Source organism: Columba livia, chromosome 5 (assembly GCF_036013475.1).
Source record: "Columba livia isolate bColLiv1 breed racing homer chromosome 5, bColLiv1.pat.W.v2, whole genome shotgun sequence".
Lineage (NCBI taxonomy): Eukaryota > Metazoa > Chordata > Aves > Columbiformes > Columbidae > Columba > Columba livia.
The window spans coordinates 39,943,740-39,958,323 of record NC_088606.1 but is presented as its reverse complement, the minus strand read 5'-3'; the positions used below and the strand labels follow the sequence as shown (position 1 = coordinate 39,958,323).

At 36.8% G+C, this 14,584-nt stretch overlaps 1 protein-coding gene across 3 annotated transcripts in view; it reads left to right on the top strand.

The window, feature by feature from the left end:
• Positions 1 to 14,584, top strand: part of STARD9 (StAR related lipid transfer domain containing 9) — a 110,126-nt gene that overhangs the window by 69,554 nt on the left and 25,988 nt on the right. For 2 of the 3 annotated variants that reach the window (XM_065065867.1, XM_065065869.1), the window contains 6 exons: positions 1,672 to 1,723; positions 2,632 to 2,769; positions 3,709 to 3,791; positions 4,814 to 4,917; positions 7,105 to 7,152; positions 14,180 to 14,370. In XM_065065867.1, coding sequence (XP_064921939.1) covers positions 1,672 to 1,723; positions 2,632 to 2,769; positions 3,709 to 3,791; positions 4,814 to 4,917; positions 7,105 to 7,152; positions 14,180 to 14,370 — 616 coding nt within the window. Of the gene's footprint in view, positions 1 to 1,671; positions 1,724 to 2,631; positions 2,770 to 3,708; positions 3,792 to 4,813; positions 4,918 to 7,104; positions 7,153 to 9,331; positions 9,872 to 14,179; positions 14,371 to 14,584 lie in introns of those variants that run through there. The other variant, XM_065065870.1, reaches the window with a different exon arrangement.

Sequence of the window (14,584 nt, the reverse complement as noted above, 5' to 3'; positions counted from 1 at the left end):
GTGAATTCTGCCCTTAGTCAGGAAATACTGCCAGAACAGGGTAACAATGTAAATGCACTTCAACAGATACGAAGAATTAAACTGTGTTGCCAGAGAGTCATTTCAGCACATTGGAAAAAAAGGTTTCTTTTGGAATGGCAATAACGATTTCTTTGTTTCGTCAATAAGATAATTGATAAAAAGGCCTTTAAGAAGTTGGTTTACTTCTTTTTTTATAAAATACATGTTGTTAACTCACTTGATTGTATGAGGCAAGTCAAAGGCCATATGGATCATAAGTTTTCTACAAGTTGTGGTCAAGCCAGGTGGATACTTTGAGGTTGAGTCCACTGAACATTAAGCTGAAATGTAACTTGCTAATTACTCCAAAGCAGGGGCACTGGGCACAATTCAGCTTTCAACCTCTCCAGCGAGGGAATCTGAGCAACACTTGCAGCAGAGGGCTCTCTTAGTTGGTTCAGGCAGCTGAGCTTTGGGAGGAACTGAATGGTAATCATTGCCTTTCCCCAATGCACAAAACCACTGTGGTTTACCCGTAATTACCCATAACTGCATCACTTTACAGTAATGCACAGCTTCCCCTTTCCCCGTCTTCAGACTTCCAATTACTACTTCTTGCTTCATATTTAAATCTAGATTATAATATGCTTGGAGCAGAAGCCAAATTCTGTCTATTCTAAATAGAATACAAAAGTCAAGTAGTTTAATAACCATAACTAATTTTAATATGAATGAAAGAGTTGCCACTAAAGTTGTTTTAGAGCACATTCATTAATCAGTTTACAGTAATAATGTATAGTGTCTCTTCAGAGTGGGGAAATGGTCTTGCTTTGTTTTCCTAAGGAAAAAGATAGAAGTGGTAATGGAACATACTAGACAGGTGGTAAATTCATTGCCTTCTTTGTTATTTTATTTCTCATAGTAGTGATTAAATGACTCTGTTTTATTGATATTTGCATGGTACCATAAGAATACTGTCTCTCTTCCATGACTGCCCATAACATGATTTAACTCTAATTGTTCTGGAGACTTTTCTTCCTAAGCAGTTCTCTTCTTTGAAGTTACTGGATCTTCAATTTGGGAACTTGCCCATATAGGATAACCACCAAGAAGACTTTTTATAATTGTAATTTAAGTTTTGGGGGAAAAAAGGTTCTCCTTTAGTAGTTAGTTTAAAGAATTCATAATCTATAAGAAAATTCCCTTACAAAATAAGAATTCTATTACTTTTCTATCTGAAAAGCCTGGTTAACTGAATAATCATTTTGCAGCTTCTTTTTTCCTGCATGGTTATTTATGAAAAGAATTATCTCATTTCTGCAAACAAGTCTGACAGTAATACATGAAAGCATCAGAATGTGTGTTCGTATGCAAAATATTTGTCTCAAGCACAGTCCAACAATCATCCACTGAGAGTTACTTCATCTGCTGGAGTTATAATAGGAGAAGCTGTCATAGCTGCAGGATAAGAAGTAATTGCATCACTATGGGGGACAGCAGGCTGAAGTATTACAAAGTAGTAGATAGAGTTTGCTTTAAACAGTTCAGTCATTCAGAGGTGATTTATTTCAGGTATTTGCTAAGATGCTGCCCCAAAGCTTTTTATATTATTATATATAACTTTCTGTTACTGATTTTAAATTAGTTCAATTAGTTCTTTTCTTGTTTTAGGAAGGAACAACCAAAATCGGAAGAAGTGACTCAGACCAAGATCAAGATATTGGTAAGAGAATGATATTACAAATTATTTTATTATATAGTCTAGTCAAACCAAGAGGTTTATATTTGTCATGTGTAATAACGAGGTAATGTTTGTGGTTGTCAACTTTCTTTATAGAAGTTGGTAAATAGAAGAGAGTTTTGTTTAAGTTGGCTAAAATATTTCAGTTATTTTTTTGTCAGTGGTCTTGACCTAATTGAGATCTCTTCAGAATATTTTTCCCACTTGTGAAATGCTACACTAGAGTTTAAAAATATCTTTGTCCAATATCCAAATCTCGGTATATTCTATCCTAAACTGGTGGCACAAATGATCATGAGACATTGAAAATACTTTTCAATTCTACTTGGGAAGAGTATTTGAGATATAAAATCCAAATGATTCAGTATTTTTTTATTTAATTTTATTTCTGCTCTTAATTTTAATGGTCAATCTCAAGAGCTACAAATTATCATAGAGAGTTGAAACTTTATACTGAAATTGGAAACTTCGTGGAATCTCATCTTTGGTTAGTTCTGCTATAATAAGTTTGGTTAAGTTTGATTATTTTCTGCCAGTAAGTTAGTAAAATATAAACAATAAATGCCATGATAGCGGTGAGAAAATACAGCACTATAGAAGAACTGGCACATCAGTTCACAGATCAGTAAGCAGTGTATAGTTTTCCAGAACCAGAAGTACTTTAAAAGAGTAATCTCACTGTTTTCAATCAAGCAAGATTTTTCTGTGATTGGGTACATGGCTAGGAATCAATGAAGACAATTTAATTTCCTTGTTCTGCACATAACAGTTCTCTGAGGTATGAAGTACGCAGTCATAGTGTCAAACAGTGCATGGCACCTCATTCTGAGGAAACTAGTACAAACTCAACCCCTTTGACAGGTGAGATAAAGCAAATCTATACACTGTAGTTTTGCAGGGATGGGGGATTGAAAGGGATCATTGCATGATAGACAACAACGGTGGGATTGTGACTCTGCGACCAGTTCAGGGCGCACACTGCACTGTGAATGGATGTGAAGTCACTGGATCGTGTCGTCTGTCACAAGGTAAGGCTTGCTTTTTCTGTGAATGCCGCGTTATAATCAGCTTACCTCTGGAGTTTAGAGACAAGGATTTATGGAACTCATGCAGATCTAAGAAATATATCTCTCAGTCTCCTGCTGCTGCCTAGCACCACAAGGCTTAATCCATGGCTAGAGCTTCCAGACTGGGACAAATAAATTAAGTACCCCACAGAAAGTAAAATGAAGACCTGGGTGACGATATTAAGACCTCTTTTGGCAGCAGTAATCTGCAGCCTTCTGAAATGGAAATACCTGTAGTCAGAGGTGGACCGACTCTCGCAAGAGGTACTGTTGTGGAAAGCAATAGAGACTGGCTCTAAGCCAGCTGACCACTGGTGGGGTTTTTTGGCAATTGTGTTAATGGTTGAAATGACCATCAACTTTTTAACAGTGTGTTTGGGTGGAGAATGCTGAGTCGTCTGGTGAGCTCATTGACCCTATGGCTATGGTGAAGGAGCTCAAATGAAACAAACAGATCAGGCTCCCATATTTTCAGGTTGTTTAAAATAAAAAAAAAAAAAAAAAAAAAAAATCAAATCTAGTTTTTGGACACTTAAAAAGACAGTATAAAAACAAGTTTCCAGCAGTGGGCTGGTTTTTATATGGAGTCATGCTGGTCTTGATTATGAACAGGGAATTAAATGTTGAGTTTGCAGAGATCTCCAAGATTAGTTTGCTTGGATGCTGTCATTACAGAATAACTCTGCTGCTCCATAGTGGCAAATTCTAAAAATATATCTTTGCTTTGTGACTGTCAGAAAACTGTTGGTTAGAATATTGGGGGGTTTTAAACATACTATTCTGTAGTAGTTTGTATATGCTATAGTCTGTATACTGCAGTTAATAAACTGCTATCATTCTAGAGACCAACTGTTTGGTGAATTATGTCTCTGTAGATTCCTAATTAATTTTTGTTCATAGGGGCCCTTGTTGTTCTTGGCAAGTCTCATAAGTTTAGATTCAATCACCCAGCAGAAGCTGCTGTCTTAAGACAAAGAAGATCAGTAAGTTCTAAAACTGTATTTTTCTCTCCTTATTCTTTATTGATTTTCCTAATTATTTTCCCTCTTAAAAGCAAGCCTGGTATAGATAGTATTTCTTCTCATCATCGTATTCGCTCACTTCATTTCCTCCATCTAATGGCTTGTAATGATACTAAACCTATTGTGGAAGGACACTAGCATTTCTTTCAGATGTGCTTAGCAAAAGATGATGCAGATCCCTTGAATAATTTAGTGTTTCCTATTTCTAGTCATGCCTAGAGTAGGATTGAAACAGAAAGGCAGAATGCCGCAGTGAAAAGATCAGTTAATCTTTCCGCATTTGATAATTTTCTGAATTATCTTCTTTCTCTGTCATTTCACCATCCTGAATGAGGTATACTAGAAGAAATAGAAAATTTATGGGATTAAGTGGTTGAGTATTATTGGCTCTGAAAGCACTTAATTGTTACATATATCAGAGATAGATAAAATATTTTGTGGTATGTTAATCTCAGGAACTAACTACTGCAAGATATTTGGTCAGCTAGTTGAATAATGTTTAAAAAAATAGATAATACTTAAAATGACTGGCATATGTAGCTAAAAAATCTAACTTAAAGAATGTAAATTTTCTGGTTTAGGACATAACCATATTATCAACCGATATTGGCAAGAATCTACCTTTTAAAATGGATTTTCATATATTAATGTTTTATACTTGCCACTCAACTGTTGTTTTGTACTCATTTCTGTAGCTAAGGAGCTTAACTTGCATTTGTTTTTATTCTTAATTTCTTGATTAATGAAACATGTAGTACATTAAAACAAGGCTACAAGAAGTAGTGTACTCAGTAACAAATACTTAACAATTTTGCAAATTATCAAAGACTAAGCAGAAGTGTAAGTGAGATTATAAACTCACATGGGATGTATTATGCAGCATTGCATACAGTAGTTGGCAACAGCAGTATTAATGATAACTTGGAAGTTCCTGGCTTGCTGTAGTATTTTCTCTTCCTGTTCTCATGTTGTGTGTTTTGTAGATCAATGAAACCTCACCCATTCCAAGTTGTGGAGCTTTGGACTGGCTCAAATTGGATGGAAGTTGCACCCATTGTCCTCACTATATCCTTTCTTCTCTTGAAAAGTAAGTTTAAAAGCAAACAAACAAACTGTTTCTCATTTGGGATGATGTCTGAAACCAGGACTTGGTTCAGATAAAATTAAGTTATATGTAGAATACGTACCATCAAGTTTTCAAGTGACCAAATAAAAGAGTTTGAAAAAATGCATTAGCCAACTAATACACAGTGTTATGATATCCGAGCAACAAATCTGAAAATTTGTTTATTAATGCACGATGAATAATTAAGGCATTTTCTTGATTGTGCATCAATAAGTTCACTTGCAAATCTGCATTATAGATGTTTCAATTTATAAACTAATCTATAGTTATTACAATATTCTTACTTCAGTGCACATAATCGACTTTTCTAGATATGATTTAGCCAAGGTAATTGTTACCAATTCAGCTTCCCCACTAATTTGTTGTGGAAATCAGAAAGTTGGTTTGTTCATAAATTCCCTTTTGTTCAACTCCTCATTGAGCCCTTCATCTCTGAAAGCCACTGTGATTCTCTCTTTTTTTTTCAAAGCTGAGCAGTAAATAGGGCATAGATTGCTCCCAAAATGCTGAAGAACTGCTCAGAGTGACAGTATCTAGTGTATGCTTCTCATGGCAGAGCCTTCCTGAAAGGGAAAGCATTGGTGTGATGAAGACAGTGATTAAGATGTATCAGGAAAATGAATTGTTATCTCCTGTATTTCAGTTCATAACATTGAAAACAGAATATCACAGAATTAAATGTAATTGGGTTTTTTCTCTTTTTTAATTCCTCTCAGCCTGGCACATTCAATTGACCTGTTAAAGGCAAGAAACAGCCTTCTTCTCATTTATATCTGTTGGTAGTTCTGCTTCTTGCTAGAGTGTTTTTGGTGTGGCAACATACTGGGAATCTTTTATCTTCTTCTAGAGGAAGTATTTCATCTTGTTTTTATGAGCATAAGATATTATCTCTGTTTTGAACATCTCTTCATACATCTAGTCAAGTGGCTTGCTTTCCACCATGGATAGTGTGTTTCTGTGTGTTCTCTTTAATATAGCTAATCTCTTAATTTGCTTTTCATTTGCTGCAGTGATACCTTTCTGTACAAAATGATGTTTCATTTTGTTTCTTTACTGAGGTACATTTTACACATCACTGTTGTGATTTTATTCATAAAAATTAGAAATAATTTAAAATAAGGGTTTGTCTAACGACCTTCAAAAGTAGATACCAAGTTGCTTTTTACATGGGTATAAACATAGGCCTTTGTCACAGACATGTGTTGATGGTCCTAGAAAATCCTGCAGAAACCCCAAAGCATTGTGAACAGTTTAGCACAGACTTGCACTTGGTTTTCCTGTTTTTAACCTGACAAAACTGAAGAACATTTCTGATTTTTTTTTCTGACCATGTTCAGATAGCAGATTTGTTTGTGTTGATCAATGTTTTAACCACTTGGACAGGACTATGCAGGTGACATTGCTTGACGTTACCCTCATGCTTTCCTAGAGTTTTTCAAATGGTTACTTCAGTGAAAATGAAAAGCATTACAGTATTGCATTTGCCTGATTTTTTTGAATGCCCATCTCTCACAGGAATAAGCTACAAATTATGTCTAATATTAGTTGTCTTTCACCTTAGATAGCCCAGTGGTATTTTTTTCTTCTTGAATAGTTTTTTGTCAAAGGTAAATGGAACTGATTCACTCAACCTTCCTTTACAGTAATTAGTAAGCCTGTGTTTCTGTCCAGATAAGTAGTTTTTTTCATGCTAGGGGTTATGATTGAGACATCTAGCCTAAGGTCTGTAATATGAGAATAAAATGAGATGTATCTGGTCTCTCAAATGTCCAGCTTTCATGAAGAAAAGTCAATGTCAAGCACTGAAAGCTGTGTCTGAGGTACTTTGCAGTCAGTAATACAGGACTAAGGGGACTACAGGGGTTGCTTATTTGCTCATCAGTAAAAAGTCCCCCTGGTGCAGGGTCTTGTCTTCTGTCAGAAAGAGATGCTTAGAAGAAAATATAAGAACAGGACAAGCTCTGTGTGTGCGTGTGTGTGTTTCCCTCTCTCTCCCCCTCTCACTTGGTAGTTCTTGATGCTCTCCCAGCTGCTAGCAATCTGCACCTTAGAAAATTGCAATAACATCTCTGTGTACAATAGGCTTCAGTGAAGTTTTCTTGCTTTCTTTTTGAACATCTTTATGATTTCCTATTTTTATTTTTACAGTCAGAAATGTAGAAACTGTAAAGAAAATGAATTTTCTCTTGAACTAAGGTAAGAATATTAACGTGTTTAAGTCATACTGAGTTTTTTGCCCCTCTAGCTTTGTCTTTCTCTTGTGCTACACTGATTTCCTGCAGAAGAGAAGCAAACTAAGCTTCAAGCATCGATTTGATTTTATCATATTGAAACAAGAATCTGTACATGCAGCTGAATTACAAGCAAGTCTCCACAACCATTATCTTTCTTCATGCTCAGCGCTGAGCAAATGGTTTGCACCTTTGTTGCATATGTAGCCAAGTATATTAAAGCCATTACTAGGGTGGAGTTTATGCTGAAGCTACCACCAATTTACAGTATAGAAGAATCCTAAAAATATATTAAATTTCATGTCAGTAATAGGTACTGTGAATACTCATTAATATATAGAAAATACCTTGGACAAATTGGGTTCTCTTCTGGTGACAAGAAAATGACTTTGTGGAAGAGTTAAAAAAAGAAGCCCTAGCATGGAACATGGTTCATTCTTGCAAAGAAGCACAGCAGCTGCACACAAAAATAATTTAGAACTTGTTGGGCTTCCATGGGTTTAAGTACTTTTTAATCAGGAACTGATGCTACTTTGCTTTTTTCTGGATTTTTTATTTCGGAACATATGAACATATGTATTTTGGCAGTGATTACTTACAAGCTTATCTCCCATGATATTAGTGTGATGACATTTTTCTCATCTGCTTTTTATGGCTTGAATTACCAGTTCAACCTCTAATTGTAAGTTAAAATATTTTGAGAAATTAGAGAGAAAAAAAATTCTACCATTGCACCGCAATATTAAAACTTTGGACATTAAACTTTCCTTGAAAAGTGATGTGATTCCCTGTACTCTTACTTGGCTGCTTGCTTGTACACCCTACTTAGCAGGGCTGCAGCACTTCAAACTTCTGATGTTTGTCGTCAGCCAGCAAACACACACACAGAAGTCTTGTGACTGGCATCAGTCATCATATGACAACACCATGGCAAATAAGTAGATAATTAAGTTCTTGCCCCTGTCATTGCCGTAATACCATACTGCGTATAAATATAAACCCGGATTTTCTTCTCTTGCTGGTTTGGAAAAAAAAACAGGAGTTGTTCCGAGTCCAGTGGTATAGCAGTATGCTGAATTAATTTAAGCTGTTTGCAGCATGTTCAAGCTCTCTTTCCTTGAAAATACCCCGGTTGTTAGACCAGAAAAAAAAAAATCATCATATAAGAACGTGTGAAATTCTAATGAACTGGAAAGGCAATAGTGCCCCTAAACATGGCATCTGATGCTGGAGAACACAATAAATGATTATGCTAATGTGGTATGGTTAAAATGGTCAACTAATATTTGTAAAAATAATACTCTGAGTTCTTACTAAAAGCTTTCATTTGAGAATTTCAAAGCATTCTACAAATACAAGTTAAATAAATATATTTTTTCATCTCTTAAAAGATCCTTCAAATATTTCATTTCACAGAGAAGTGCACTGTGTCAATTACAGCAACTGTACAACTTACTGCAGAATCACATGTAGTGAGCTAGCAGGGGAACTAACTGATTCTCTATATAACTGAAATCATAAGGGGAAAACCTGTGATAGACTGTAGTTCCAGCTGAACTGGAATTTAGCAAGGCAGCAGTGACCTTTACTGGAGTGTGTGGCTGAGTCTTGTGCCTGTGACTCCTTGCCAAAAAGAGGTCCAGTTTAGAAGTGTATTTAAAGGGCTGCCTTAAATAAATCATTGCCTTACTGTAAGTAAACCAGCCCATCAGGAATCCTAATGATCTTTTACCTGATGGCAACTCCTATGAAGGGGATTACCCTCTGTGTACATTTCCAAAGGTCCCTTATTTCTAAAGGTTTATGACCCTGCTGGCTATTTTGACTGATTTCTGGTTCCCACCTCCTGCCACCAGCTCCCAGCTTTTGCTTTGCATTGTGTGAGTGGTGTTGCTTCAAGTGGGTGGAGGAGGTGATATTACAAGGTCTTCGTGTCTCCTTCATCGTTTCTCCCTTTACTTTGGGGAGGAGAAGGGAGAGGTTTGAGCCTCTGTGCAAGGCAGAAACAGATGTACGATCCCACGCGTGGTGCCTGCTGCGGTGTGATGCTCTGGGGCCCCGCGGGAAGGACTTCAGATTGGACGCGGGTGGAGGGGGAGGATGGAGCGGGGATGGATGTGCATCAGCGCATTGGCTGTAGCCCTGCCTTCTGATTGCTCTCAGTGCTGGGATTTGCAAGGGGGCAAAACGCCTTGTCAACATCTTTTTTTTCTGCTTTATTATTAACTCCTCTTGCCCTGGAAAAAATCATTTGTAAAAGAAAAATGGGACTTGAAGACTGCTAACTTGCCTGAATTTTTCTTTGGGAAAAATGACAATTTTCAGGTTTTAGCAAAAGTGGTTATTTATACTGGAGCTTTCCCTGTTTGAGCCTTAAGATTTTGTTGCAGAAGGCATTCAGCCTCACCACAGAGCTATTGCTGCCATAGTTACTGAAAACTGCATTATGCTGTAGCAGCCGCCAGCCTCTGCATCAGCAGCAGAAGTGTTTGGGGAAGAGGGGAGGAGAATTGCACAATAGGATCCCGGAGAGCTGATGACAAAACAGACTGGAAAAGATGTGGATTTACAGATGGCTCATTTAGCAAGCATCATGCAAACTTTGTGGAGAGAAAAATGAGGGGGAAGAACAATCCAGCAGCGGTGGTATAATATGAACATTTTCTCAGTAATTTACCTTTAAGGTTGGTGTCTTTCTGTTGTTGTAATTTTACTTGCTGTTTTTAAAGATTTTCTTGGAGGAGGGGTAACTGTTGCCACTTCTTGCTGCATTTGGTGCACCTAGAAATCTGCATGCTTTTAAGAAATTCTATGCTGGATTGCTTTTTTTAATATGCTGTATGCCAGAGTACGCTGATCCTGTGAAACCAGCAGTTTATATATGTCTTCTTACCTATAGAAATGAAGCTGTTTGTCTTATGTTTGTTCAGGGGTTATATTATTTCCTGCTAGAGCTATATTGAGAGTAGATTGCTTACGCGGGAAAGCAGGAATACAAGCTATAGCAGAAAGTTGTTTGTGCTTGAATCCTGTATCTCATAGTATTCCTGTATTTCAAGTCTAAATTTAACAGTACATCTGATTTAAGATATTTTAGATGGAAAAAATGAGTGATCTCATCTACTTATTCTAGAATATGGCTAAATTCTTATGTTAACTGGATTGGTATTTGTTTTTAGTTTAATCAAACATATATTAGACAAACTGATTGTTCTTTAAACTGTCTCTTGGGTGCTTTAGCTATGAAATGTGTGTGATCCTGTTATTTTCTTTCTAGGCCATTGTCACCTTCTTTTTTAGTTTATTTCATTGTATGATTTCCACAACCAGCTAAAGTGTGTTGACATGACGTAGCATGTTCAAAGGTAGAAAGGGAGCATCCTTACTTCTCACTCTTGGTTTCAGCAGTTTCTGTATCCAAAACCAGCTAGTCATTTTGCTCTCACAGTCAGAGGAAAAACGTCTTCCGGCACACCGGTATTATGTAAGAGGCTCTGCATGGATTTTCATTATATTTTTTGTTCCACTTGAGAAAGCCATCTTTAAGAAGCAACTTCATTAAAAAGTGTTTCATGCACAATCTCTGTATTCAGACCTGACTTTACTACCCTGCCTGGCTTTTGTTTTTTATTATTAAAAATTAGGAGATGAAGCAAAGAGGCACTGAAATATCAGCACAACTGCAATTCATATATATACCTTCAACAAAACAGTATTTTGTTACAGAAACTTTAACCTTAAAGGGAGAGAAATGTACCAACATCAGCAGAACAAAATCAGTAATAATACTGTAGTGGTTGCTGTGCATGTTTGTTTTTTCAAGGTTTAAAGTGAAGTATGGGTCTGCCCCAGGTACTCTCTCTTTTTGGGGTGTAGTCATAGTATGGAGCCGTGATTAATAACATCAGTTTGGCCTCTATCGCGTTCTGCTCTGTGCAAACACGCATGCCTGTTGGAAAGGCTCTTACAGTTTCATGTTAGTTCAGCAAAAAGGCATTTCCGTGCACATGAGGGAATACAGTAATGCTGCTGAGAACAGCAAACAACACACTTCCATGTGCATTGTTTGCATTGCTTGTTCTCTGGTACTTTATAATATATATGGGGCGTGGATGTGGTTTAAGCATTGTTGGAAAGTATGGGAAGAGCTTGGGAGCCTCTCCAAGCTGTAAACAGATGTTACCTAACCACCTCTGCAAGAACTGTGAGGTTTTGGGATTGAAATAAAACACCGAGTTGTTTCATATACTTGTATATTCTGGGTTTCAATTTATAAAGAGTTCGAACCGTGATAGGTTGATTTCATGAAAAGGGTGGCTGAGAGCTGAAAGTCGTGATTAGGAAGAATATGAGACATTTTGTAAGAGGAATTTTATCTGGTTTTAGTAAACAGTTGCAAAACAAGAATTCTGTGTCTACTGTTTTACTATCATGCTCTACTATTCAGCCTCAGTTTCCTGAGTAAGCACCATCAAAATGGTGCTAATAATGATAAATGAATATAAATCAGTTCTTCTGATACTTGACTTTCTGATATTTGATAATGTTAATTGATCCTCATCACTCTATTGGATGAATGTGCTTTGCTTCTTTCACACGTCTCAGACTAAGTGACTTGCCCAAGGTCATGCAATTGTCCGGTAACACATTTAGACTCACAGTTTTCAACTTTCATACTACTATGGGAATCAGAGCTTTTATATGGCTGTTAGCAAAACAGGTTAAAGACTACCCCATCATCAAAATATGTGCAGAGACTTAACATTTGCAATTGCTATTAAGGTTTGTTAGTTTTAACATATAAGCAAGGAGAGGCTTTAGCTGACATCCAGGCTCTGTTAGTTTTAGTGCACAGGAATCCAGAGGCAGCCCTCACCCTGAAGATGTTGCAGCCTAAGTATGTGAAAACACAGAGGTGATATAACTGCTCCAAAATCAGAGAGGTTTTGTCTCAGATCAGTACTTTAACCTCCAGATCATATGGCTGCTCCATTACATTTCCCTTGGAAAATGTGGAAGATAACCTGGAAGCAGCATTTAGGGAAATCCTCCCTCAGAGTTATTAAAACCCCAGGAGCTTTTTCTAAAGGAGATACTTCAGATTTAATACTGTGTTCTAAAAGTGGTTCTTCTTTAGTTAACCAGTCTAGCTTTAACCTCTGAGTTTGTTCCCCAGTAGCTCATGGGATTAGAAGTACCTGAACAGCTGGGGATTTGTAATGGCCATACAAGTGTTTCAGTGCTGCAGGGAAGTGTCGGTTCAAACCTACTTCAGCTGAATGAGAAATGAGGCACCTCACTTCTATTTCCTGGGGAATCAATTAAAGTTTATCCAAGGGGAAAAAATTACGAATCACAGGTTGTTAGCATCTTTGTAGTCAAGCCAAGGACAAACAGATCTTGGAGCTGCCTATTCTTATCATTTGTTCCTGTGGATCCCAAAGAGACACAAACCATTTAGCATATGACAGTAGCAAAGTTTGTACTCTGACTGTTTACACCATGCCAGACAACTGAACAGATGATGTTCCTCTTCAGTTATTCTCACCAGCATTATATATACATAAACATTAAAAACAAACTGAATTCTGTTTTCCTCAGGTGAGCAAAAGAGGGTCACAGTAATACTGTAAATTACTGAGAAACTTCAAGTTTTGGTGTAGTGAGGCTTTCCCACTGCTTGTTAAGCAAGTGAAATGTGTGTTCCATGGGAAAGTACTCCAGAAGATTTGTAGACTTTGGCCGCTTAATTGTTTCCTCTAATTTGTCTGCTAATCTAGTTTACAGAATCACAGTTGTTGCTGTAGAAATGACTGCTTTGAACACATGCTTACAGTTCTAAATAGAGATGTCAAATTAATTCCTATGTAGCAAACGTCAAATGTTCTTTTCATACAGGTGTATTCGTAACGACTTTATAAACAACATGATGTTTCCAAAGCATTCCCTTTGAAATCATATTTTTGTTTTCTTTTGACCATCAGGGACTTTTTAGAGTTTTGATACTTCTGCTCTCTTAAGTATAATAAATACATCATTATAAGAAATACATCATTTACTTCATTAGTAAAATATATTAAAACATTTTTCAAGACTTCAAGATATAATTTTCTGAGATTACATATAATAATGTGGTGTTTAGAAATAAAACAAGGGGAAAAGATCACATATCACCTTTATATATAATATAACTTTAGGAATTTCTGATTATAATAGGTGAACAGGGAGAATATATATTCCTTTCAGAGGGTTAAAGTATTTTGAATATTATCGTGGGTCATGCTAATGATAGATACTATTTTGATTGTTACTCTGTGTGCATGTAAAATTTTGGCACTCAGTCAGGAACCAAACATCTTGGAGGGGACTGTAAGGCAGTTTTTCACAGGTCTCTTTTCTGATCACAATTCTACTCCAAACATAGAAGCAATAACCTAATACAGTTGTTGCATCCAACGGAGAACTGGGTGATCAAGTTCTTGGTATTGCCAGCAACTGTCAGTGTAATCTCAATAATGCCTGTAACCTTTTCTCTGTTGGAAATTTTTGATCTGAGAACAGAGAAGAATGTTTGTCCGTTCTGTAAAGCACTTTGAAATACTTGGATGACAAATATCCTATATAGTGGTTGTAAAATTTCATCACGTATAAACAACCCTCCCTCCCCAATTTCATTTTTGGAAGATTTACAGCAAAATGAGAAGTGACAATATATTTATAATTCTTTTTGCTGTTATCTTTCTAGTTATTAAATTTTCTGCTTCACCACAAGAGCTTTCATGTTTGCTGGCATTTGTGATACAGGACTGTAGCCTGCTGTGACATGCATATAGACAGCTACTTTACCATCACAAATTTTTGTCCTTAGGCACCCTTATTGAGCAAAACAATATCCTGAATACTTTCTGTCTTTCTTTAGTAAGAAGACTTGTTTTATTGCAAATGTTTGGTATTTGTTTCTAGTTTAAATTCACTGTCAACATTTCTAACAGCAGAGAGATAGATGCTGTGCATGAAGAGTACAAGCAGAAACTGAGGGACCAGGAGGCTTTCCACAGAAAACAAATTCAGCGGCAGCAGCTCTATGTTGAGGATTTAAAGCAGCAGATTCTGAGAGGACAGATCAAAGCGGAGCGGGAACTAGAAAATGACCAAGCGCTAATCAACCAGCAGATCCAAGAAAGTGGGTACCGCCTCATCCCCTCTCTCACTTTCATCTTTTTGGTGTTTCTGGCCTAGTTATGCTTCACGTTATGGATGCAACTTTTATTATGGCTCATTACTAGTTCTTTCTTATATTGCCTTTCCTTAAGAACAGTTATTAAGCTTTGATTAACAGAACTAAAGGGTTTCCTTCACAGCGCATCAGCAGCGGCGTTTCATCAGCTCTGCAGGGG